The sequence below is a fragment of the Sorex fumeus genome, unplaced genomic scaffold (assembly GCF_029834395.1).
Source record: "Sorex fumeus unplaced genomic scaffold, SorFum_2.1 ptg000072l, whole genome shotgun sequence".
In the NCBI taxonomy this organism is placed as follows: domain Eukaryota; kingdom Metazoa; phylum Chordata; class Mammalia; order Eulipotyphla; family Soricidae; genus Sorex; species Sorex fumeus.
Window position 1 is genome coordinate 30,322,808 of NW_026606129.1, and position 27,392 is coordinate 30,350,199.

Sequence of the window (27,392 nt, forward strand, 5' to 3'; positions counted from 1 at the left end):
ATCCCCTGAGCATTGTCAAAACTGATCCCTGAACACAGAGCCAAAACAACAACAAGAGCAGCAACAAAACAATAATAATATTATCAAGGCCCTCTAGGTTTTGGTGATATTCCAAGAACATTATTATTAGCATTTTTGGGCGGAGGGAGGAGGGGCAGGATTGATGTTGGGCCATACCCAGTCATGCTCAGGAGTTATTCCAGACAATGGCTCAGGAATTACTCCCGGCAGTACTTAGGGGACCATATGGGATGCTGGGGATTGAATTCAAGTAGGCCAGGTATTTAAGGCAATTACCCTACCCACTATACTACCTCTCCAGCCTCACATTTATTAGCATTTCTAACAAGCTGCTGATGGCCTGAACTGTTTTTTTTTCCCTGCTCAAAAGCAGGTTTTGAGCTCTTTCAAGGACTGTAAATATCATTCCAGTCTACATCTACAGGTTTATTTCCAAAGTATTTAAATTTGTCACAAATACTTCAGGAAATTAAATGTAAAATAATGAAGAAACAAACTTGTTCTTATCAGAAAAATGAGTGCATTTGGGGACTAAAATTTTCAGACTTCTAAAAGTGAAATTAGAAATCCTGGGATGTACGCACCATACCAAAGATGCCAGTGGTAAGAAAAGAGACACCTGAACAATTTTTGGATAAAAACTCAAGAAACAGGCCAACTAAAAGAACTCATTTTAAAATAATGTAAGCTTTTCCAATAATTTAATTGGGATATTATTTAATTTAATATTAGTATATTATATTATTAGGATATAATTAAAATTAGGATATTATATGTATTATATATTATATTATAAATAATAATTAGGATATTATATTATTTAATGTCATATTAAATTGATTTTATAGCTAATAAAGTACATTAGCAGAACATAATTAGGACAATATCTTTTTGCAGCATTTTAAAAAATGTGTTTATAAAAATAAGAGAAAAAATCATCAATTTTTCCAAAACTCCAGTTCTTATCCTTGCTATTCAAAACATTCTATCTAATAATCCTCCTTAAAATTCTCTTCTTACATTGTCAAGTGGTCTGATTCTACCAATCCCCTATTCGTCATACTTGACCAATTCAACACCATCACTTTTAGTAGTTTCCTGAGATTCTGCATCTTTATTCAAATCTGCAAGTCCATTTCATAAGTAATTCTAACATATTTCATTGTCTTATATAATATTCAGATCATCTGGATCAATCAATCAAGGAAGCTACCAATAAAGAGGGAATTCAAAGGCATAGATACACTGGAGAGAGCAATGTGCAGACATCAATTTTGTAATGGTCAGTTAAAGGGAAATATGTCAACTTTGTAATAATTTTATTTCACTATGCAACCTCCAAACAAGCAAGTCTTGAGTAGCACTTGAGTAGCTTGCTTTATACTTCCATGGGAGGGCAAAATAAGATTTAAAAAGGGATGTATTTACATTCCAATTCTAGAGTAGACAGTTATGGTAAGGCAGAAAGAAAAATTGGAAGATTAGAATTTGCTTCCATGACCAGTTACCCAACAAGATTCATTACCATGTGTAACCACAGGTAACTTCTGGTTAAGCAACAATACTTTCATTAATTCTTTGATCAGGTATTTGTAGCATGAACAAGTTTTGTCTCATTCTACATGTCACCTGGCTATTTTACAACAGAGGACAAGGTCTCAGATCAGTCTTAGGAAAAACAACCCAGAAAGTAGATACCCAAAACTGTGATTAAAGGAAGACTAGGGTTGGAGTGATAGCACAGCGGTTAAGGTATTTGCCTTGCACGCAGCTGACCCGGGTTCAATTCCCAGCATCCTATATGGTCCCCCCAGCACTACCAGGAGTAATTCCTGAGTACAGCGCCAAGAGTAACCCCTGTGCATACCCGGGTGTGACCCAAAAGGCAAAAAAAAAAAGGAAGACTAAAGTTTGAGGAAGTGAAGTAGAAGAGAAAAAGGAACATCGATGCAGCATAAATTGAGAGAAGCTGGAATGGCGTATAGTTCAGAGATGAGACCAAGTCCCCAATAACCTCAGAGTAAAACTGACTGGAAGGAATTTATATCCAAAGAAGTCATGTATCAATCAGTCCCCAGAATCACTAAAATACCCAGCATTCTTGATAGGCCTATTGTCAGCCAATACTGGAAAGGAGATAGTCCAGGCCTCCTAGGAAAGATCTACAACAGTTTCCTCCATCAGAATGCAGGGAGCCCTCTTCACCTGTCCAGCAGCACAGCCACCTTTTACTTCAAGTATCCCTGAGTGGGGCTGGAGCGAAAGCACAGAGGGTAGGGCATTTGCCTTGTACGCTGTCAACATGGCGGACCTGAGTTCAATTCTTCCGCCTCTCTTGGAGAGCCAGGCAAGCTATTGAGAGTATCTCGCCCGCACTGTAAAGCCTGGCAAGCTACCCGTGACATATTCAATATGCCAAACACAGTAACAAACAAGTCTCACAATGGAGACGTTACTGGGCCTGCTCGAGAAAATCAATGAACAATGGGAGGACAGTGACAGTGACAGATCCCTGAGTGGGCAGAAAATTGAGTCCTGAGTACAATACTGTAATAGCCATTGCTTCACTCAAAACCTCTAAAGCTGGCAAGAGAAAGTCTAGACCTTCTTACAAACCTACCATCATCTTTTGTGAAGACAAGGAAAGCAAAGCAAAGGAAAAGAATGTCTTATTTGGTGAGAAGAAACATCTCCACTGAGCTATGTTTGGCTAACTCACTGAGCTTTTCCCCAAGGCCCAGTCAGAGACGGCCCACTCAATTGGTCCTTGTATTAATCACAAAAGTACATCAAGAAACTGTCAGCCATGACCATCAGTTTACCCGATGTCTTTTTTCATTAGGACCCCAGCAATAAGCTCCTCCTGAAGTACCCAAATTCAAAATTAGGAAACAAGCATTATTTGACCATTTTTCCATTTTTACCTGGTCATTAAATTCAGTGCCTACACAATGGAATATTACAGCCATAAGAAAAGATGAAGTCATACGATTTTCTGGAACGTGAATAGATCTGGAGAGTCCCATATTGAGTGAAGTTGGTAAGAAGGAAAGGAACAGATTCAGAATGATCTCTCTTGTACATGGGATATAAAGAAACTTTATGGGGCAATACCAAATGCCCAAAAGCAAAAGAAATGAAGAGTAGGAGAACTGGTCTTCAGTAGGAAGTTTGCCATTGGAGAGGGGTGGAGGTATGAATTAGGAAAGGAAACACTAGGACGATGGTAGAGGGGGAAACTGCCCATCATAGATGCAGGGAAAGAAGAGAACACTTGTGAATTGATTGTTGTTGGAATATTATATGCCTGAAACTCAATCATGAATATCTATATAACTTTGTCATTCATAGTGATTCAATGAAAAAAATTTAAAAAGGAAAAAATGTAATGCCTAAGTAGAGTGATTTTAATGAGGAGTCCTGTAGTAGTTCTGTTCATTCACCTCCTTCTAAATAGGCTTTGTTCTATTTTATCCCTTTAAGTATGTTGGTTTAATCTTATAAAACCACTTCAAAACATCTGCTAGAAGTGCGATTTATAAAATGTGTTCTTACTGGATAAATTCCTTTTCTTTCCAGGACAAGCTTACCTGCATATGAGTCTATTTTTCACCAAAGCCGTAAAAATCTCCTGGAATAGTTTATGCTGAGGGTGTTTGCTGAAATTTCTCTCATTCTTGTAGTTTATACTGAGATAGAACAAAGGAAAAAAAGCATTTTGTAATAAAATTCAAGCTGCCCCAACATTACCAATGCAGAGATCATAGCTAATGACGCGAATATTGATCCATTCTTAGAATTTAATAAACAGCCAGAGACAAGTCTTCACTGTTAAAAGAGGAAATAGGCTATTATAAAGTCAATAGTAAGTATTACTGTTATCGTAAGGCACATATATTTCACCATACCATATAAACTAAATTATTTCCTATAAGCATTTTGCTAAAACTGGTCAGAGGAAGGAAATGGATACTGGAACAAAGAATGATCAGGTACATTACCTAGATATGTGAACAGTAGTTAGAGAAGAATTAGTCCCTTAAGCATACACTGACCCACGACCTCCTCAGCTGCTATACCTGTCAACACCAGTGGTTATCATACACATTTCCCTGCTGGTAATAATGCTTCATTAACACAGTCTACTCTCTCAGTTGTGAGAGTTCTGCTGATTGTATGTTATGTTCTATGTGTTTGCACACTTAACAGGGTCTTATGACAATCCAACTTCAGCTTCTTTTTGTTGTTGTGTGTTGTTTGTTTGGGGGCCACACTAGTGGTGCTCACTTCTGGTTCTGTGCCCAGGGGAAACTATTAGTGTTGCTCAGGGTACCAAGTGTGGCAAGGGGATTGAACCTGAACTGGCTGCAAGCAAGGGGAATGCCTAATCTGCTGCACTATCTCTCCTGCCCTCCACTTCTTTTTCTGATTTTACAGATCATCAAAGAAGATTTTTTTAAAGACCCATTTCAAAACTGTAAGAGGATAAAAGATAATGTACAAAAGGATCTCACCGCTATAAATATATGGTACACAGATTTTTGTGCATGTTAAAGTAGACTTAAAAAACTTTAATACGAAAATATGCCAATGTTAAGATCCAATCTAAACAAGCTGAATTTATCATGAATATATCAACTGCAAGGCCAGGTCTTTGGCCTTCATGTTAATGATTCTGCTTCTGCAGTCTTACAGATACACTGGGCAATGCGCCCCAGTGGGAATGAAGTGAGGGCAGTAAGATTTCTTAATACTTGATGGACTGGATGTGAAACAAGTTTTTAGGAATTCAATGTTCCTCCCTGAAAATATACTTTAAAAATAAGAACTCCCGGAGACAGGTGGATAAACATTAAATTCTCTGCCATAAAATGAAATATAAAACCAGGACAAATAAGTAAATAAGCGCCTAAACTATTCACACTGAGGCTTCCCGCCATCCCTTATTGACATAGCCCTTAGTGCCAGGACCTTCGCACACAGTAAATTGAGAGGACCGGCTCTTGGGAGGGGTGTGGCTCTGAGGAGAATGAGCTGCTTCTAGGAGGTCTGTTTGGCAGTGGAGAGATAAACATGGGCTACTACTTTCGGTGCAAGAGGTCAGGCCAGATCCCTTCACACCTCATGAAAACCAGAGTTGTTTGGACAACCACAGTCTTTGGTGATCACATCTGTACACAGCAACAGGTTCTGTTATGCCTCCTCATTCCTGGCAAGACCTGGGCAGACCAAACGCTGAAGACAATACTGGGAAGGAGACTCGTCGGGTCACCAAGCCAAGCCTGGGCCCACTTCCTCCTGGTGCAAACACCACCTGCACGTCAGTAAGGCGTTCTGAAGGTGCTTTCGCGAGTCAGTGCCACCATTTTCCCTGAAGCCGACTATTGAGACATTATTGCTGGGAGTGGTGCAAGCACTAGCTAAAATGATTAGATTCCACATCCCCTGGGAAAATTCTGAAACAGGTTTTTAGCTCCTGTGAGAAATGTAAATAAAGCTTCAGTCTCCTTAGGCTCGGCTGATGAAGGCAGGGGCATCAGACACTGAATTTCTTTCTTACCTGAAATTTTCCAGTTCCACAGCCTCAGTAGACTCATGCCACTGACCTCGAGGTCTGTGTTCACCCACCTTGATGGCGGGCTCAGACTTCGTCATGCTCTCTTGGGCACTATCAAAGTTGATGGCTGGAAGCTACAGAAAAAGAATATAGGAGGACAACAATTCAGCACAGATAAAGTCATGGGGGGTGAGTGTGGGAGGGGAGGCATTGGGATGAAAAGAATGAAGTGTTTTCCAAGCAATAAGCATAAAAGCTATGTTAAACATAAGGTTTTCTGAAAATGTAAATATCTTTGATTTAAACAGCTACATTCTCTTCCCTTTTTTCATAGCTTGAAGTGTCAGCTGTCACATCTAAGTTATTTATGTAGCGTAAATATCCTTTGATTATGTGGGATCTACAGAAGGAGGGACACCTCTGTTTCTGTTCAATGCTATAAGTCCAACATCTTCTGCAGCACTAGGCACTGGACTGAGTGAGGCCTCCAGTCTTTGATGCTTCTCAAGCGATGTAAATGTACAGCCAAATTATGGAGTTCTGAGATACAGCTCCAAAACTCTGGTATAAACTGGGAGCCCAAACTGAGAATGAGTCCTCATCACTCATCTCTTCTCACTCATTAACTCTCCAACGTGTGCCAATCACACCCATGGTTTGCCAGCAAGTAGAGATGCAAATGTAAAGTAAAAATCTCATTCTCGTCAAGTGACATCTGCACTTGTTTGTTCATTGCAGCACTCTTTACAATAGCCAGAAACTGGAAGAAACCTGAATGCCCAAGAACAGATGACTGGTTAAAGAAACTTTGGTACATCTACACAATTGAGTACTATGTAGATCTTAGAAAAGAAGAAGTCATGAAATTTACATACAAGTGGTACAACATGGAAAGTATCATGCTAAGCGAAATGAGTCAGAAAGAGAGGGATAGACATAGAAAGATTGCATTCATCTGGGGGATATAAAGTAACAAAATATGAGATTAATACCCAAGAATAGCTGAGATCAGCACCAGAAGGATTACTCCATAGCTTAGTGGCCAGTCGGGCATTCTAGAGGAAAGGGCAGCTCAGATAGAGAAGGGAACACCAAATAAAGGGTGTTTGGAGGATCCTCCCAGGAGGGGAGATGCATGTCGAAAGTGGACTATGGACTGAACATGTTTGCCACTCAATGCCTCTTTTGCAGACCACAACACCCAAAAGGAGAGAGAGAACACAGGGGATTGCCCTGCCACAGAGGCAGGGGGGGATGGGGGGGATGGGGGTGGGAGGGATATTATCCATGGTGGTGGAAAATGGGCACTGGTGGAGGGATGGGTATCTGATCATTGTATAATCAAACCCAAGCACAAAAAATTGTAAATCTACAACTGTACCTCATGGTGTTTCACTAATAAAAAAAAATTTTAAAAAATCTCATTCTCTTCACTCTGGATATCCTGATAATTCAATCATATTTATAAAATCCATTAAAATCCATTAAAATATTTTATTGAATTTTTTGGTAAAGATTTTGTAAAATCTATTAAAATACTTTGTAGAATTCACCATGAAAAAGTATAAATATTTGCTAAAATTAACTGTACCAAGTTGAGAGTGCCCAATTTACAAAATGAGCTAGCAATTATTCATATAATTAATTGAAAAGTTATCAATATTCAAACACACTTAACAATATTTGCTTATCATTGCAATAACTCTGAAATTTGTTTCTTATGCCAGAGTAAAGCTGAGTATAGTACAAACAACCTATTTTTTTCCAAAGTACAAGTGGGAAATGTCCTGTAATTAGCTCTATCTGAAATTATTAGAGATGAGGTAATAAGAACATGACACAGGGCTGGGGAGATAGTTCAAAGGGCTGAGCACACATTTTGCATGTGAGAGTTCAGATCCAATAATCCCTAGCACTGCATAAGCCCCCAGTACCAACAGAAGTAAGAACTAAGCAACAAAACTAGAGCAGCCCCAGGTGAGGCCCAAACGACAAAAAAATATTGAAGAAGGGTTGTAGAGATAGTACAGCAGGTAAGGCACTTGCCTTGTGACCAACCCAGGTTTGATCCCCAGCACCCCAGATGGTCCCCCTGAAACTCGCCAGGAGTGATCCCTGAGTACCAAGCCAGGAGTAAAACCTGCTATGGCACAAATACTTAAAAAATAAAAAATTTAAAGATAAAATATCACAACACAAATCAAAATTTTCAGCAAATAGTTCCATACATTAACATTTTCAAATAAAACTAAAATAAAACTAAACTTAAGTGATAAGTGATAAAACCCTTACTAGACCGGAAGAGATGTGTAACTTGCTAAAGGCAGACAGCATGTGAGAAGAAGCAATATAATAACCACATATAGGGCTTGGGAGAGAGCTCAGAGGGCTTGATCATATGCTTTGTGTTCTGGAGCCCTGGGGGTGACCACCAATACCACATGATACCCTCAGCACTACCAGGAGTGGCCCTGAAAAAAGTGAAAACAAAACAAAAACAAAATAAGCAACAACATTGTTTAATTACTAGCAAATTCTGCACCATTAGATGCCAAAGTTGAACTTTCAAAATACTAATAGTCCATGATGTAAAATGACCTCTCTACGTCAGTCCTATTACAGAACAGATTAAGTTCTTTGTACTATACTAAGCTTTACTATGGCATAAGAAACAAATGTCAGGGTTACCACAACTATTAGCAAATTCTAATTGGCCAATTATTGATGAGGTGAGAAGGACATGCTTCTGGACATGCTCAGGCTAGGGGAGGTAGTTCAATGGGCTGACAATATGCTTTGTCATCACCAGAAAATTCACAACCTTCACAAAAGATATTTGTGAAGTACCCATAGCAAATAAGAGAACAAACTGTAGGTCAGGTACTTGGGGTTTAAGTCTATCATGTGGGAAATGGGAATGTGGCTTGGTGGCAGAGTGTTTGCCTTGCAAGTGAAAGGCCCTCTGCAAAAATGAATAAATAAGTAGATATGAAACCAATCTACCAAGAGCAAGTTGCAAAATCTTAGAAAAGTTACTTACTACAGGGACAGAGAGAGAGTAAAGTCGATAAGATTCTTGCTAGCATACTACTGACTGCTGTTTGAATTCCAGCACTGAATATGGTCCCCTGAACACCACTGGGGCCACTCCTGAGCACAGAGCCAGGAGTACCCTGAGGTCTCTGGGTGTGGCTCTCTCCAAACCAAAACCAACAACAAAATTTCTCTATGTATTAGTACCCACACTGTGTAAATAAAAATAATAATTATAATTCAGAGATGTACATATGGAATTCAAGAGACAATCTGAAAACCAGATGAAGTGGGTATGGTGCCGCCAGCAGGTCAGCCTGTACCTGAGGAGTGAGTGCATCAGGAACCTGATGGTGCCTTCAGGCTTCTTAATACCCCAAAACTGACGGTGTGCCTTTGCCCAGACCCCAAAAACTTGGGACGAAATTTACCAAGAAATTAAACAGCCAAAAGTTAGCTATGTGGGAGCCACACCCACAAAACACCTCCAGCTCAGCTATACAAGCTTATTTATTGGCCTTACTTTAGAGAACCATAAATAAATCTCGAAAGAGATCAAAAGCCACAATTAATCTTGGACCCATGCAGAGCTGAACAGACTGGGGTAAATCAGAGTGGGGGCAGGTTGGCCTGGTGCTTGCCCAAGCAGAGCCTTTGGCAGCCACTTGTTTCCACAATCCAAAATCACCACCATACCCCTGGCCTGACTCCACTGCCTCAGGATATACCTCACTAAGATATAATCTGCTAAATATTTGTGTATGTGGGTTTTGTGACTGAAATCTCCAGCTTTCTCAGAGTTGAGATGGGCTATTTACTCCCACCTCCCTGTACTTTTAGAAGCCTTGGCAGTCATATCCATACCTTAAAGCGGCCACCAATTGAAAAAAAAAAAGCTACTCCAGCCTTACCATCCTGATTAAAATACTGAATGCCCTGAACAAACACCATGACCTCTTAGCACCTGTATTGCAAATCATAATGCACAAAAGGAAAAGGAGAGAGAGAGCAAGAACAAAAGTGCCTCCCATAGAGGGAGACTGGGGTTAGGGGGTGGGGGTGTTGGTGGATGGTGGTAGGGAAATAGGGGACATTGATGGTGGGAAATGTACACCAGTGGAGGAATGGGTGTGGGATCATTGTATGACTGAAGCCCAATTATAAACAGTTTTGTAATGGTCTATCTCACAGATATCCAATTAAAAAAAATTTGTAAAGTAATGCAAAGTTCATGCCCAATTCAATCAGCTTAATCAATGGCTGAATAAATAGCAGTACTCCTACATTTATAAAAAGATGAGTTTGGGAAGGGGGCGTTCCGGCCCGTCCTTCAGGCCCTACCAAGGTCACCAGTTGCCCCCCACGAGTGGCTCTCCAGCACAGCCACGGCCCCAGAAGCACAAGGACTTAATGCAGAAGCCAACAGCTTGGAGCAGAAAAGTGAACGGACTATGCGTTAATCCACGCCACCATGCCTGCCCGGAGGGGAAAGGGTGTTGCTCCCCTCTGCCCTCTCCCCTCTGGAAAGAAAGATGGCGGCCGCATGGGAGCCTTGTGGAGAGCAGGTATGAGCCCGGGGTGGGGGCGCAACTGAAACCTCATGGGACGGGGGGCGTTCCGGCCCGTCCTTCACGCCCTACCGAGGTCACCAGTTGCCCCCCACGAGCGGCTCTCCGGCACGGCCATGACTCCAGAGCACAGAAACCAATCTCTTAATTGTCTGACTCCCAGTAGAAATACTTCCAAAATAAGTAAAATAGCAGAAATCCAAAACCGCGCGGCTGCAATAGCGGCCACACGACACCATTTAATTCTTGAACCCAGCTGTAGAAAGCAAATCATTTCACAATGCTTTTTCAGCATGGCTGATTTGGGGGGGGGGGTAAACTCTAAATAATAATGGTGCAACTTTTACTGAAACAATGAAGCTAGTCAAAGTAGATAGAGTGTTAACTAGAATTCATCTGCCCCACAGGCAGTGGGGGGGGGGGGTTATTGGGGTTCTTCGTGGTGAAAAGTAAGTATTGTAAAGGGAAATGTGATTGATATTTGCATGACCGAGACCTAAACCTGAAAGCTTTGCAACTTTTCCCACAGCGATTCAATAAATAAATAAATAAAATTAAAAAATTAAAAAAGATGAGTTTGTATTTATAAGACATTAGTTACATGTCATGCATAATTCTTAGTACTCTTTCAGTACTGATAATTATTCCCATTGCAGAAATGGTCTCTGAATATGAGCTGATAACCTAAGTGATAATATACATGAAGCTTTATAGCAACGACTACAAAAATTTCCCTATTTTACACAGTAAATGTTATGATATATAACATGAAAACCCACAAAAGTGGGTTTTCCAGGTCTAAGGAGTTTCAAAACCCTTACCACGACTCTAACATCCAGAATACTGACTCCCAGAGAGAAGACAACAGTACAGCAGAAATAAGACCTCAGTACTCCCAGCAGAAGGGACAGAGCTTTGGCCACCAAATAGAGCCAGGAACTTGGCTGGGAAGCAGGAGACTCTGTTGGCAACAGGCAGAGATGACATGGTATGGACAGTTCACTGGCAAGATTCCTAGCCATGAGAAATGTGATGCACTAACTCTTTAGACAATACATATCCAGAGTATAGATCCATGCTCAGAGCCTTTTCCCTTGGTCCCTCAATTCTTAGACCCTCTCTGTATCCTTATCATCTACTGTGTTTCCTAAACAGGTTGGGTAAGACCTGATGTGACTGCCTACTTAGCCACTGAAGGGCATGCAGGTGGCAGAGGTCCTTACAGGTCCTCTTATGCCATTAGTTCTGTATAGGTGAATGACATCTGACACATTCATTTGAACAACCTGATGTCTGAATTCCAGACATCCCAAATAGACCTCACCATGAATTCACACAGGAAATTCTGAAGTTTGCCCGTTAGCACTGGGTTTGGCTGATTCTCTCAGATCTGCAAGCTTCCTCACCTACCATCAGCAGTGTCAGTGACAGTGACTCCCTTATCTTAAATCTCACTTAGATGCTGTTGACCTGCCTAGCACAAAGGGTTTTGCAGGGATGAGATCTACTGACTCCCCCCCACACACACACACCCCTATGTAAATACTATTTTATAGAAGAGAGGTCTGAGGTCCGGGGGGGTGCTCAGAGACTTGCCCAAGTGTCACATCAGGGCAGAGCTAGGATTCAAACCCTGTCTCTCACCCTATTCAACAGGCACTCGCCTCACTGAGCTGGGAAGGAGACTTGTCTTAAGTCAGCCCAATTGCCTGTCAGAATTCTACTCTGTCCACTGTCTCCTTACAAAGAGGAAGATCTGATTCTGTGTGTCCTTGGACTATCTTCCTGCCCAGCACCTTCTCCTTCCTGTACTTGAAAGGACACTAGCTCTGGGGCAACATCCCTGATGTCATATCTCAATGACAGAAAACTCTTTCACCCCATCCTCTATTTGTCCTCTCCTTGGCCTGATTTGTTGGTCCATGGGTCAGCCAACTGGAAATTGAACCAAAGACCCATTCACCTTAACTCCTGCTACTCATCAAAATCCTGAGCTAGCCAAGCATGCAGCTCTGAGTTCATGCCTCAGAGAAATGAAGAGATCATCATGAGCACTGTTGTTTGAAACTGCTCCATTTTGAAACAATGACCAGAATCTGATAATGAATCAACCACCAAATATAATAAGAAACCATTAATGAATGTCAGAATGTGATACAAATTCCATTTTGAGTTTTATTTATTTTTATGGCTTTTTGGGTCACACCCGGTGATGCACAGGGGTTACTCCTGGCTTTGCACTCAGGAATTACTCCTGGTGGTGCTCAGGGGACCATATGAGATGCTGGAAATCGAACCCTGGTCAGCCGCATGCAAGGCAAATGCCCTATCCACTGTACTGTCGCTCCAGCCCCATCTTAGAGTTTTATTAAAATAAAAATGAATTATGTCAAACAATCAAAAGAAATTTCAAGTCTGTATGATGTAAATAAGAAAAGTCCTATGTGAAAAATGGCTGGCTAAATTAAAGTGGGTGCCTATCTGAGAACCATTATAGCACTTGTCTTCATAGCCTGAGCATGAAGATTCTGCCGGCCATAAGTCAAATCACCTCCTGGAAAATACCTAGCCTGGTATGGGGAGGACCTTTTCACTGCCCCCCCCCACCCCAGGCCCCAGGAGCAATATTGCACTAATCTCACTTTGGGCCCTTATCCGTCTGGTTGAAGTTAAGTTTCTACAACAGTCTATTCCCCCTTGAACCTGGCCACCTGCTTCTGTGAAGGTAAGTCCCCTCACAGAGCTCCCTCACAGTGCATAGTAGGAGTTCAAATGGGAAGTTGCTGAAAAGAATGAGCTCACAATGTCCCCATATTCCCAGATGACTGACTTTTCTGGTCAACCACTTCCAAATGAGTTCATTTGGCTCACTAGTTGAAAACACAGCAGTTCCAGTTATGAGATACTACTTTGTGTTTGTAATATGCAGATGACCATGTTCTGAGACTCTGCGTGTGTGTGTGTGTGTGTGTGTGTGTGTGTGTGTGTGTGTAACATACAGATGAGCTAGTTCCCTGGGAATAGAGAAGGAGTTGGATCTGCCTGAAAACATGCAGTGAGGTTAGTGTACAGAGTTCGATATGGTACAGAGTCAAGGAAGAAAGCGTGAGCCATGGACCAGATGCTAAACAGTAGGTCATTGCTGAATATTCCAAGAAATTCCTCTCACAGGCAGGCAGGGAGAGGCAAACAGTGTGCTGGAAAGCCCATGAGCGGCCTGACCAGTATGAGGGCGAAAGTGCAACAACCAGAGGCTGCAGCATGCAGGGCCTTCCCAAAACTGGGATCACAGCACATCTGCTTAGAAATTTGAACTTTCCCGCTGCCTTCCCAGGATCAAGTACAAAATGTGTAGGTGGGTCTTGGGATGCTTCACTACATTCAACAGAATTATCTTCGTGTGGTCTTACTTCCATGCTTGCTTTTTTCTTTTCTTCAGAGAACAGATTCTTCCCCTTGCTTCCACTCCAATGCCTCACCCATCAAGTCCACTGAAGGGAAAGCAGCGCACTTCTCAAAAATCGGCTCCTTCCCTGTGCCTTAAAGCTATAAGTGCCCCTTTCTCCCCAAATCACATAGCCACTCTGCATGCAGCTCCCCCAGGATTCCTGTCCTGCCCCATCCAGGGCTTAGTTGTATTTCCTACTCTGCTTTCTCTGACCACAAGCTCCATGTCCTGTACTCAGTATAGCCCACGGGACCATAGCATCTCTCTCAAGCCTGTTATTTCAAGGAATTAACTGGGCCTGTAATCAATTCTGTTTCTTCACATTTTTTAGCTGACTACCAATGAACCAATGTTTTCGCTTCCTGTTGTTTTTAATGTAAATAAAAACAAAGCAAAAAAAAATCAAAACAACAACAACAACAAACCCACCAAGTATTCCTGCTCTATATATCTCACTTCAAGATTCTGGTGAAATCGCCAACCGACTTCGTAATTTCCTTTTGCCTTGACATTCCTGATACAATTACTTATCTTGAATTATTCGGTTTTAATGGGCTAAGATTATGCCAACTCCACTTAAGAGAAGGGGGTCCCCTCTACTGCTGCGTATCACAAACAGAAAGTGGGTCTAAGTTACCCACACAGAGAGTTCGAAGGAGGAGAAACAAGACGTAGAGAAGAACAGAGACAACAAACAGGAAAGACCCTGAGGGAAAGTAGAATCCTGGAACTCCCAAAACAATGAGGAAAGCATGTTGGCTCATAATTCAAGTGTAGGACATTCAGTTCTTTGCGGTTCTCCACCTAAGCCCATAAAGCAGATTGCTTCTGCAACCAGTTAATTGGTCATCTTGGCCGATTTACAATTATCAGGGCAGGTCCTGTTAGAACAGAAATTTAGGCAAGTGGGCCTTATTCCCAGGTATTCCTTTCCAAATTGACTACTAAAAACATCCAGAGCCTAGTGTGTGGCCTCTGGCATCAACTGGTGCACGTTTTGACCTGATTGACTACTGGGATTCTGCTCTTGTTTTTTTCTTCTTCTTTTTTCAGTCTTGGATTTAATTAATGATAGATAACCTGTCATGCTTTGGATATTTTGATAAGCCTTCTTTCGTTTTTTCTGGAACAAGCAAAATAAAAATAAATTCTTGATGTTCTCTCTCTCTCTCTCTCTCTCTCTCTCTCTCTCTCTCTTTCTCTCTCTCTCTCCATTATCTTTATTCTACTAAAATAAAAAACACAAAAAAACAGCCTCCATGTTATTTTTGTGGAAAGGGGACCAAGAACTTGGCAAAAAGAGGATGACAATGTACAAGAGGCAAAAGTCAAAGTTGCTGGTAATTAAAAATATGTAAACCTCATCAAGAAATCAAATACATAAGCAAGTCTTGCTCCCAAAGCAGGAAACAAAAGAATGCTAGGGTAAAAGGCTAGGGTAAAAGTAGGCATTTTGGGAAGAAAGAAATCACTTCTGGTATTCTCCTTAGATTTGGCTTTTGGAAATAGGTTAAGATTTGAAAAGAAAAAGACTTGGGTAAAAGATGAATTTGGGTAAAGGATGAATATAGAAGAAGGAATTAATCACTTAATCACTTAACTTCCCGTTAGTCGTCGATTTGCTCGAGCGGGCGCCAGTAACGTCTCCATTTGTCCCTGTCGCGTGCTAGTGTAGCCCAATGGCATCTCTTCGCTCCGGGAACATGGAGGGCCTCAAACCGATCGTTCATGACCTTGACAAAGAAGTCTGACCATCTGGTAGGTGGGCGGCCACGCGGTCTCTTGACATCCCGCGGAATCCAATCAGTAACAGCTCTAGTCCAACGGTCGTCTTTAAATCTCATTACGTGACCAGCCCATCTGATTTTCGATACCTTGGCATATGAGACAGCGTCCCTGATCCTTGATCGTCCACGGATGTCAGAACTCCGGATTCGTTCTCTCATTTGAGTGAAACGTGATATTCCAAGCATAGCTCTTTCTATTCTTCTTTGGGAGACCTGAATGGCGTTCTCATCTTGTTTGCGTAGGGCCCAGGTCTCTGAGGCATATGTTAATGCAGGAAGAACAGTGGAATCAAAGAGATGTGCCCGGAGCCGGAGGTTCTTCGTCCTCTTAGCTATTTCTTCGACGTTCTTGAAGGCGTTCCAAGCCGCTCTCTTCCTCCTGCGCAGCTCGGGTGCCAGGTCATTTGTCATGTTGACCTCTCGACCTAGGTACACATAGCTGTTGCATTCGGAGATGGTCGTTCCATTGAGAGCGAATGGGGCGTCAGGAACAAGGCTGTTTCTCATAAACATTGTCTTCGTAAGATTCAGCTGTAGTCCTACCTTTCCACACTCACGGTCAAAGTCGGCCAGCATTTGAGCCGCTTGGCTGATGTTTGGTGTTATTAAAGCAATGTCATCAGCAAAGCGGAGGTGGTGTAGTTGCCGACCATCTATCTTCACTCCCATTCCTTCCCATTCCAGTCGTCGCATGATGTTCTCGAGGGTGGCACTGAAGAGTTTTGGTGAAATGGTATCACCCTGCCGCACCCCTCTCTTGACATCAACGATCACTTCTTTGTAGAATGGTGAGATCCTGGTAGTGAATCCGCAATACAGCTCACGGAGGATCCTGATGTATTGGGCTTGAATGCCCTGATTGGCTAGGGCTTCAATGACCGCTTCCGTCTCAACAGAATCAAAGGCCTTCTTTAAATCAATGAACGTTAAGCAGAGCGGCATCTTGAACTCCCGAGAAACCTCAATGAGTTTGGTTATCGTGTGGATATGGTCGATGGTGCTGAATCCTTTGCGGAACCCTGCTTGCTCACATGGTTGTCCTTCATCTAGTGTTCTGCCAATCCTATTCAGGATGACTCGAGTGAACAACTTGTAGATGACAGACAATAGGCAGATCGGGCGATAGTTGCCAATGTCATGGATGTCTCCCTTCTTGAACAGTAGTACGGTCCTGCTGGTTTTCCATTGAGATGGAACCTTGCATTCAGACAGGTAGCGAGTGAAGAGCCGAGCCAGTGTATTGCTGAGTACTGACGGCAGGTTCTTCAGGTGTTCAGGTCTGACCTTGTCTGGGCCGGGTGCTGTTTGCTTCTTTACTGACGAAATGGCGTGTCGGATTTCGGAAGGGAGAACGTTGGGAACGACATACCCATCCTGTGGAATTTGGTATGTCGGCAAGTGGACATGGCTATCGAAGAGATTTGAGTAGAAGTCATGGATAATCTTCTCCATTGCCGTTCTGGAGGATGTGATGGATCCATCAGGACGTCGGAGGGCAGTCATCTTGGTCTTATAGTTGGCGAAGGACAGGCGGGCGTTACGAATACTTTTCCCGGCTTCTGCCGCATCTACCAGTACTTCTGCTCTTCTCTCTTTGAGGTCTTCCTTGATCGCATCTCTGCACTGCTTTGCAAGCTCGGACGTTAGCTTGCGGTTGCCTGAGGCATGCGCCAAACCACGCTGGCGAATTAGCTCAAGAGTTTTCGAAGATAGGCGACTTTTTGTGGCTATCTCTCTCTTGGTGTTCCTCGCACATTCATGGAGGTGCTGAACCAGTCGATCGTATTCCTCGTCAATGTTGTCAACAATGGCATCTTCCCATGTTGCCACAATAGTACCAAAGAGTTCCCAGTTGGTGGTCGTTCTGGGAGTTCTCTTTTTGAACTTTGCAGCCCTTTCTCCCCGCTCTGTGAAGTAGAATTTTGCACGAAGGAGACGGTGGTCCGATCCCGTTCGAAATTTTGGGACAACAGCGACACTACTTCCACTACCCAGCCGTCGCCACACTCCAGGACGCTTTCCGGACCCGCGCGGCAGCTCCGGCCGAGACCCACGCACAACTGAAGACCCACAGAACAAGGTAAGCGGAACTCTCTGAGACCTTGGACTCCAGGCTCGGCGGACCCAGGGACAGAGCTTCTCTGCTTGCTCCCACCACCACAGGTGACAAAGGGATTCTAATCAGGAGCCCCACCCTACCCTGCCCTGTCTGCTTCCATCAACCACCCAGGGATCGAATTGTGCACAGGAGACCCACCCTACCCAGATCAATACCCCACTGGCAGACTTCCACTCTCGACACTACTTCCACTACCCAGCCGTCGCCACACTCCAGGACGCTTTCCGGACCCGCGCGGCCCAAGCGGCCGCGCGACACATCATAAGACACTAAATACCCGTCTTCTGGAATTGTCGTACCATATTTGATAGGGTTCAAATATGGTAACACCTACAAGGGTGATTAGAGGTCACCCCAAAAGCCTCTATACCTCTCGGAAAGACTGGCAAGCTACCAAGAGTATTCCGCCCGCACGGAAGAGCCTGGCAAGCTATCCGCTGTGTATTCGATATGCCAAAACCAGTAACTACAACTGGTCTCATTCACCTGACCCTGAAGAAGAAGGAATTACTTTAGAGAAAATGTTTCATGCTCTGGTTCTGTCTTATGATGTGCAGAGACAAGAACGGAAACCAACCCCAACTCTACAAAGTCGTCTTACTTATCTTTACCGGCAAGAATAGTTGTGACATGGAGTAGTCATTCACAAAGTTTTGAAGGCATTGAGGCAGAAAGATCCCAGAGCAAGTGTAGAGACAGAATAAGAGGGACTTCTGAAATCAGAGGCTGAGAAAGGAAAGGGCATGGGAGGGAGGACCAGGGGTTGTCACATTCATAACAGAGAAGGGGTTGACAGGAGAAAAGATATTTTAAGTGCATGTTTATGTGGAATCAATGATCACCCAATTCTTTTTTTTAAAGTGGAATTTAAATTTCCAAGTCCTTGCAAATTATTTCAGTGGTTAGAAGCAAGTATTGCAAAGATGGAGTATCGGGTTCAGAGCTGTATACTATTATACTGAATCCTAAAAAAGCCACTATCATCTTGTGCCTCTGTTTCCTCATTTGTTAAAGCAGAAGTTGTGTTAATTAAACAGTGTAATGCACGTAAAGTACCAGGTAATAACATAATAAATATTCCCTTTTTTAAAAAAATCCTAAACATAGAATGTTATCTCTTCTATGTGGTGTTTAGAATAATTAGATGAGGAAATGCAATGGTTTAAGGGGGTTGGGGGTGAATGCATAGATTAGTCTTGGCTCCAAAGTATAGGAACAGAAGTATAAGAGGAGAAGGAATGACACAGAGTGAAGAGAAGTGGGAGAAAAGATCACTTAATCACTAAATCCCCATTATTCATCAATTTACTCGAGCGGGTGCCAGTAACATCTCCATTCATCCCGGTTGCGTGCTAGCATAGCCCAATGGTATCTGTTCGTTCTAGGAACATGCAGAGCCTCAAACCGATCATTTAGGGTCTTGACGAAGAAATCTGACCATCTTGTAGGTGGGCATCCACGTGATCTTTTGATGTCCCGTGGAATCCAATCAGTAATGGCTCTAGTCCAGCAGTTGTCTGTAAACCTTATTACGTGTCCAGCCCATCTGATTTTTGATGTCTTGGCAAATGAGACAGCGTCCCTGATTCTTGAGTGTTGACGAAGATCAGAACTCCAGATTCTATCCCTCATTTGAGTGAATCGTGATATTCCAAGCATAGCTCTTTCGATTCCTCTTTGAGAGACCCGAATAGCGTTCTCATCCTGTTTTCGTAGGGTCCAGGTCTCTGAGGCATATGTTAATGCAGGAAGAACAGTGGAATCAAAGAGATGTGCTCGTAGCTGGAGGTTCTTTGTCCTTTTAGTTATTTCTTCAACGCTCTTGAAGGCATTCCAAGCCGCTCTCTTCCTCCTGCGCAACTCAGGTGCCAGGTCATTCATCATGTTGATTTCTCGACCTAGGTATATATAACTGTTGCATTCGGAGATGCTGGTTCCGTTGAGAGCGAATGGAGCGTCAGGAACAAGGCTGTTTCTCATAAAAATTGTCTTCTTAAGATTCAGCAGTAGTCTGACCTTTCCACATTCACAGTCAAAGTCGTTCAGCATTTGTGCCGCTTGGCTAATGTTTGGTGTTATTAGAATGATGTCATCAGCAAAGCGGAGGTGGTGTAGTTGCCGACCATCTATCTTCACTCCCATGCTTTCCCATCTCAGTCGTCGCATGATGTTCTCGAGGGTGGCACTGAAGAGTTTTGGTGAAATGGTATCACCCTGCCGAACCCCTCTCTTGATATGGATGATTACTTCTTTGTAGAATGGTGAGATCTTGGTAGTGAATCCGCAATAGAGCTCACGAAGGATCCTGATGTATTGAATTTGTATGCCCTGATTGGCTAGGGCTTCCATGACCGCTTCCGTCTCAACAGAATCAAAGGCCTTCTTTAAATCAATGAATGTTAGACAGAGCGGCATCTTGAACTCCCGAGAAAACTCAATGAGCTTAGTAATCGTGTGGATATGGTCGATGGTACTGAATCCTTTTCGGAATCCGGCTTGTTCACATGGTTGTCCTTCATCTAGTGTTCTGTTAATCCTATTCAGGATGACTCGAGTGAACAGTTTGTAGATGACAGACAATAGGCAGATTGGGCGATAGTTGCCAATGTCGTGGATGTCTCCCTTCTTGTATAGTAGTACAGTCCTGCTGGTTTTCCAATGGGATGGAACCTTGCATTCAGACAGGTAGTGTGTGAAGAGCCGAGCCAATGTATTGATGAGTACTGATGGTAAGTTCTTCAGGTGTTCAGGTCTGATCTTGTCTGGGCCAGGTGCTCTTTGTTTCTTTACCGACGAGATGGCATGTTGGATTTCGGAAGGGAGAACATTGGGAACGACATATCCATCATGTGGTATGTGGTATGTGGGCAAGTGGACGTGGCTATTAAAGAGATCTGAGTAGAAGTCATGACTAATCTTCTCCATTGCCCTTCTGGAACATGTGATAGATCCATCATGATGTCAGAGGGCAGTCATCTTGGTTTTGTAGTTGATGAAGGACAGGCGGGCATTACGAATGCTTTTCCCAGCTTCTGCTGCATCTACTAGTACTGCTGCTCTCTTGTTTTTGAGGTCATCCTTGATGGCTTCTCTGCACTGTTTTGCCAGTTCGGATGTTCGCTTGTGGTTGCCTGAGGCATGTGCCAAGCCACGTTGGCGAATAAGTTCAAGAGTGTTCGAAGAAAGGCGGTTTTTTGTGGTTATCTCTCTCTTGGCATTCTTCGCACAATCATGGAGGTGCTGAATCATTCAATCGTATTCCTCATCAATGTTGTCAATGACGGCATCTTCCCATGTTGCCACAACAGAGCCAAAGAGCTCCCAGTTGGTGGTCGTTCTGGGAGTCCTCTTCTTAAACCTTGCATTCTTTTCTCCTCATTCTGTGAGGTAGAATTTTGTACGAAGAAGACGGTGGTCTGATCCCATTTGGAATTTTGGGACAACAGCAACATCGGTTAGGCAAAACCACCGATTGAATATGATGTGGTCTATTTCATTGTGGAACCGTCCATCGGGAGACTCCCATGTCCAACATTTAGATTCAGCCTTTTGGAACTGTGAGTTACCATGGAAGGTTTTGGTTGACATGATGAACTCAGACAGTCTGTCACCCTGTTCATTCCATTCCAGGCCATGGGTCCCGATGTGGAGTTCATCGACTGATCTTCTTGGTCCTATCTTGGCATTAAAATCACCGACAATGATCTTGTAGAAGGTGTGATCTTCTTTATAGAACTTCTCCAGCTCCATGTAGAACTTCTCAGTTTCTCTTTCACCATAACTGGATGTTGGTGCATAGACAACAAAGATAGAAACTGCCGGTAGTGAGCCACATCTATTCAAGTGTAATCGTCCGATTCGGGTTGTTAGGCATTCAAATAAATCAATGCTCCTGGCTAAGTTTGTGTTGACAAGGATACTGACACCACCGATGCCTCTTTTATCACATGTTCCAAGGAACAGTTCTTCTCCAGTGTCGAAAATGGCATGATGTGATTGATGTCTTCTCGTTTCGGTCATACCAATGATGTCGTACTTGATCTTTCGCGCTTGTACCATAAGGTCTTCAATGGATGCAGTAGATGCCAGCGTACGAGCATTAAAAGTACAGACAATCATTACAGAAAAGATAGATGAGAAAAAATGGGGGTAGGGGACAAGGAAATTTGGGTATATCAGGGGTATCAAGGAATGATAGAGCTAAATATTCAAACGACAGAGTCAACAACACTGAAATCATAGAATGATCCTTTAAAAATCAAGATTGAAAAGGTGCCTACCAAGATGTCAAGCTGCTGGGGGTGTGTATATGAGAGAACCTGGGAACATTTGTGGATGGAAGTTGACACTGGTGTTGGCCGATGAATTCTGGAATATAAGATGCCCAAAACTCAACTATGAATAATTTTTAAATCTCTAAATTTAAATTTTAAATTTAAAGATTTAAATTTTTATTATTAAACTTTAATAAAAAAAACTCCACCATTTTTTAAATTAAAGAACTGTGATTTACAAAATTATTCATAGCTGAGTTTTAGGCATACAATATTGCAGTATCGATCCCAGCACCAGTGTTCCCAGGCTCCCCCCTGGCAGTCTGCCTCTTGATGAACACCTTTCTAAATTTGGTTGTTAAAGTTAGGGTCTTTTGATTAATAAAATGTTTTTTAAAACAATAATAAAATCCTTTGAAAAAACAGAAATTCCTTTTTTTAAAGATGACATCTGAAAGCCATTCCCCACTATAAATACATAAATAAAAGGTGTTTGATAAGTTTGCACATTTTTACCTGCTATAGCCGGAGTCATTTGAATTAGATTACCACTCAAGCTCTTTAGACAAATCGACCTAAAAAGGTATTGCTCAGTAGGGTTTGGAACTAGGATCCTAGCTTTTTAGTCCTATCTTAAGCAGTTGCAAAGCCAAGTAGTTGTTGTGAATATCTTCACATTGTCATGGGTGTGTTGCTCCCCAAACCTCCACGTATGGCCTATACTCACAGATTCTCTAAAATGGGACCAAATAAAACCAAAAAGACACATTCACAGATCTCTTCACTCCTTTTCTTTTGTAGTGAGATGTGATTTAAAGGCAACCTCAAGAATGGTCCTATAGTGAGGGAACCGCATAAGGACGGAGGGGTGGGGTGAAGACTGAAAGTTTGGGAAATAGGGTGTGGGGAGAATCAATGACCCTAACATGCCGAGAAGTTGAACAGTGGGTACTCAGCGAGGGAATATGCTACTTTTTCTCACCTCTTCATTGGGCACTTTGGGTTTCAATGTTTCACATGTTAAAATGTCCCACTTTGGGGGATTAACTTACTCATGTAACTTCGTCAATTTTTTAATATCTAAGAGGTGGTGTGTGGTGGTAAATACTTTTACCCTTCAATCTTTCCTGTTGAGTACTTTAGAAATTGATTCAAGGTTTCCTAATTAGAAGGTAAGAGTTCCCAGTCATGAGAGGAGAATGACAGGTTGTAGGTGCTAAGATTCAGCAGAATTTCAAGCCAGTATCAGAGAAACTAGAAGAAGGAGGAGAAAACAACCAACAGGAAAGCAAGTAGATTTTGCATGTTTAAAGCTGTTACTGGAATCCCTTTGGAAACCTGCAGTCTGGCTTTTACTAAGGCATGCACGTTCTTGGGAAACACTACCTGTTGCTTGCTTGATTGAACGTTCAAAAGGCAACGAAGTCTTTTAAGATCTGAATAATCCCTAGGAGAAAGAAGAACACAATGTCAAGCCACGGAGAACCCAGGCGAGTTTGGTCGAGTTACCCCTGATGGCTATATCAAAGGACTGCAGCCTGCACAGGGAACCTTCCCTTTCGAACTCCAGCCACGACCACGACCCACCCGACCTTTGGGTAAACACTGTCTCCCAGAGTAGCCATTGTCAGGGTCTGCTCTGCCTTAGGAAGCCACTGACTCTGGGAGTTGGCCAACGGCTGGGTTAATAATTAAAGCGACTGGGTGTTGGGTTACCTGGTAGTGATTCCTTGCTGTTTTTTATCGGCTGATTTGTCTGTGGTCTTCACCTTTTTGTCTTGATCAGGCATTGTAAGGCATCAGTGCCCCAGAATTAACATTGCATTCCTTTCAAAGAGGGGAAAAACTTTAGTTGAGTTGGCTATTCCAAAAGAATCCCAATTCATAACAGCAAGATTCAGTTAGGCCATAAACATTCAAAATAAAATAACACTTACTTCTTATACAATAGTAAAAATATTACTATCAATATCTTGCTCACCCGCAGAGCAAAGCCTGGCAAGCTACCTGTGATATATTCAATATGCCAAACACAGTAACAAGTCTCAAAATGTAGATGTTACTGGGCCCACTTGAGCAAATCGATGAACAACGGGAGGACAGTGCTACAGTGCTACAGTGCTACCATTGACTATTTTTCACTTAAAGACTGTTGGATACCTTTAGGACACAGTTTTTCAGGAGCCTATATTTTCTGAGTCATTCTTAAAATCAAATATTCTGACTCACTGCCCCAACAAGTAGTACTGCTCAGCTTGTCAAGGAAATTGCCTCCGTGCTGACCCTTCCCCCCCTTTACATTCCCCACACATGATTTATCATTAAGCAAATACCTAAAATCCAACAATTTTTCTTATACCTTGTAATCATTCTGAACAAGTAGCCTGAACCCTCAGGGTTCCCCCTTCACCATGTGTCATGCTTCTAGAGGCTCAGAGGAAGTCACTCCCTGGCAAACCAGCATTACAGTGCTAAGGACAATTCAAAAATGCTAATGCATTTCCGGAAATCCTAAATCTTTGGAGCTGTCACCTAAATCAGCTTCAGTCATCAGCGCTTCTGCAAGACTTGGTTGCGCATGCAACACAGAACTCACCCACTCAGACAGCTGAAAACAAGATAAGGGAAAGGGGCCTGGAGAATGACTCAGGGGCACAAAGCATCTTCCCTGTAACCTGAGGTCATGAGTCAGTCCCTGGTGTTGTCCATATGTGCCTAAGCATGATCCGGGCAGCTCTGCCATTTGTAACCCCTGGCATCACTACCGGGTCATCGGGTTTTATATGAGCACCACAATTGAGATGTGGAAGCCTGGGAAGCTCCACAACTAAAGATGTGTGGGCACTTCAACTGGCAATTCAGCCCCTATCAAGCACGTGTGTATGCATCCCAACAACCTCCCAGAGCACTGCAACAAGAATACAAGTGAGTACGACTACAGAAAACACTTGTGCAAACCAGATGAGACATCTAGTCATTATACAACAGTGGCAACAAAAGAAAGGGAAAATAAAGACCAAATACCTCAATAAAAACAAGAAAATAAGCCCAGAATGTAATTGTTTATGCCAGCCCCATGTCACCAAACCAAAAGAAAACGTTATTTTGTGGTACTGGGGATCCAACCCAGGGTCTCACACATGCAAAACAAGTGCTGTACTTATGAGCACTCCTCCCACTAACTGCCCCCTTGCTCTCCCCTCCCCCCTCCACACACACACACACACACACACACACACACACACACACATACACACACACACACACATACTCCCCTACCAAAGAGACTTAATTATAGTTTCAGCTTTCACTGCAATGGAAACTTAAATCAGCAAATCAGAAATCCCCTGGTGGGCACTAGCCAAATAATATGTCTAACAAAACCCTGCCACCTGCTTTATGAAAAGTATCTTTACAATCCCTGTGGTTTTTGACTAGTACAACTTCCTTGTTCCATGTGCTTTCTTCTGTCTGTACTGGTAGTCTTTCTCTTTATAGTGACTTACGGGTCCTTTCTATCTGCTAGACTGGATACTGTCTTGATTCATCAATTGCTGAATAAAACCAAGTAAAGCTTGAAAATTCCATCAGTTGAATTCTGTTTTCTTTTGTTTTTTGAAGACAGGATGGTAATGAGACTGGCCTGCCTGGGAGTAGAGCCCAATAGACACTTCAATCTTCTGAATCAAACCTAGAAACTTTGTGATTACCATTCCTCGGATAAATTCCTATACTCTTTCCCACTCTTTTGAAAGATAAGTATGAATTCCCCAATGGACAGAGAAAAAGCTCATTTGTTTGCTGTTTTAGCCTTAAGTAATTTCTAATTAAGTGATTTCTGCTTCCCAAAACACACACACACACACACACACACACACACACACACACACACACACACACACAAAGTTAGCTGAAGATACCCTATTCCAATTACATGGAAAATGCAAACTTGTTGGGGGTAAAATTTTCCTATTGTGTTTCAATGCCATCACGTGGCTTCCATGTGTTTTACAGGCATGAAAATGTAACTATCATGGACCATAGGCCTCAATGTATTGCGAAGTCAGAGTTTAAAATTCAACAATTTTGAGAAGTAGAGGCAAAAGAAATGGGTTAACACGTGTTTCATTAAAACTGAACCTAGTGAAACTTAATTTCATGAGATGTACAGAGGCAGTTTATCTAGGAATCTTTAAACGATTTTGCCAGTGCAGTTCTCATATTAGTGAAAAAGAGTTGCACTGGAATAAAGAGTCTGGGACCAAGGCTCATCAGAGAGGTAGGTCAAAAGAAGCACAATGCTTGCATATTAGGATTTTGCCCAAGGGATAATACCACAGACTCAGTCATTCATCAAATATTTCTGGAACCTTACCATGGCCAATCTCAAACTAGAAACTGCCCAGAGTAATGGAATGGAACATGGGGCCAGAATGATAGTATAGTGGGTAGGGAACTTGCCTAGCACATGTCTGACCTAGGTTTGATACCCAACACCCTATATAGTCCCCTGAGCATGGCCAGGAGTGATCTCTGAGCACTACCAGGTGTGGTTTCAAAGTCAACAACAACAATAACTACAACAGAAAGAAATGGAATGCTATGATGAAAGTAGACTATAGACCAAACATGATTGCCTCTTTTGCAAACTACAACACCCAAAAGGAGAGAAAGAACAAAAGAGAATACACTGCCACAGAAGCAGGGTGGGATGGGGGGGGGGGAGGGATACTGGGACCCATGGTGGTGGATAATGGGCACTGGTGGAGGGATGGGTGTTTGATCATTGTACAATTGAAACCCAAGCACAAAAACTTGTAAACCTACAACTGTACCTCATGGTGTTTCACTAACAAAAAATTTTTTAAAATGTAAATGATGGAGAATGGGCACTGGTGGAGGGATGAGTATTGGATCATTGTATAACTGAAACCCAAGCACAAAAATTTGTAAGTCTACAACTGTACCTCATGGTGTTTCACTAATAAAAATTAAAAAGAAAGAAAGAAAGAAAGAAAGAAAGAAAGAAAGAAAGAAGGAAAGAAAGAAAGGGAATGCTAGCAAAGAAATTACCCTTCAGGAACTTCTGAAATTTTCTTTTGTGAGGTATTGAAACAGGTTTGATGTAGCATCTGCTTTACTCTGAAAGGAAGCAAGAAGTCAAGGAATGAAGACAGAAATGGGAAGAAAGTGGAAGAGTGAGAACCGACAGTTTGTAAAATAATCTTTCAAAGCCAAAGATAGGGCCAGAGAATACAGTGGGATCCAGGTTCGAGCCCTGGCACCATATATGGTCCCCAAAGTGCCACCAGAAGTGATCTCTGAGCACAGAGCCAGGAATAACCCTAAGCACAGTTGGGCAAAAACAAATAAATATACCATCACCCCCCAAAAGAGGGGAGGAAATGTCAAAAATATAAAAGTCAAAAATATAAAAATATAAAAGGTCCCACTGCTCTCTAGGAGGGGGATTTAAAAACAAAGTCAGTCCTCCCTCTTCCTCCCCCTCCCCCCACAGAAACATACACAACCACCAAATGGAAACCCAGTAAAAAAATCAAAATCTAATTTTGCTTTTTCCTCAG

The 27,392-nt window shown here is 42.5% G+C and overlaps 1 protein-coding gene across 1 annotated transcript in view; it reads right to left on the bottom strand.

Moving 5' to 3' along the window:
- NEK10 (NIMA related kinase 10) overlaps positions 1-27,392 on the bottom strand; it is a 279,165-nt gene that overhangs the window by 239,109 nt on the left and 12,664 nt on the right. The window contains exons 2-5 of the mRNA XM_056129461.1: positions 23,524-23,634; positions 23,194-23,254; positions 5,582-5,712; positions 3,612-3,710 (exon numbers count right to left, since the gene is read on the bottom strand). Coding sequence (XP_055985436.1) covers positions 3,612-3,710; positions 5,582-5,712; positions 23,194-23,254; positions 23,524-23,597 — 365 coding nt within the window. The 5' untranslated portion in view covers positions 23,598-23,634. The remainder of the gene's footprint in view (positions 1-3,611; positions 3,711-5,581; positions 5,713-23,193; positions 23,255-23,523; positions 23,635-27,392) is intronic.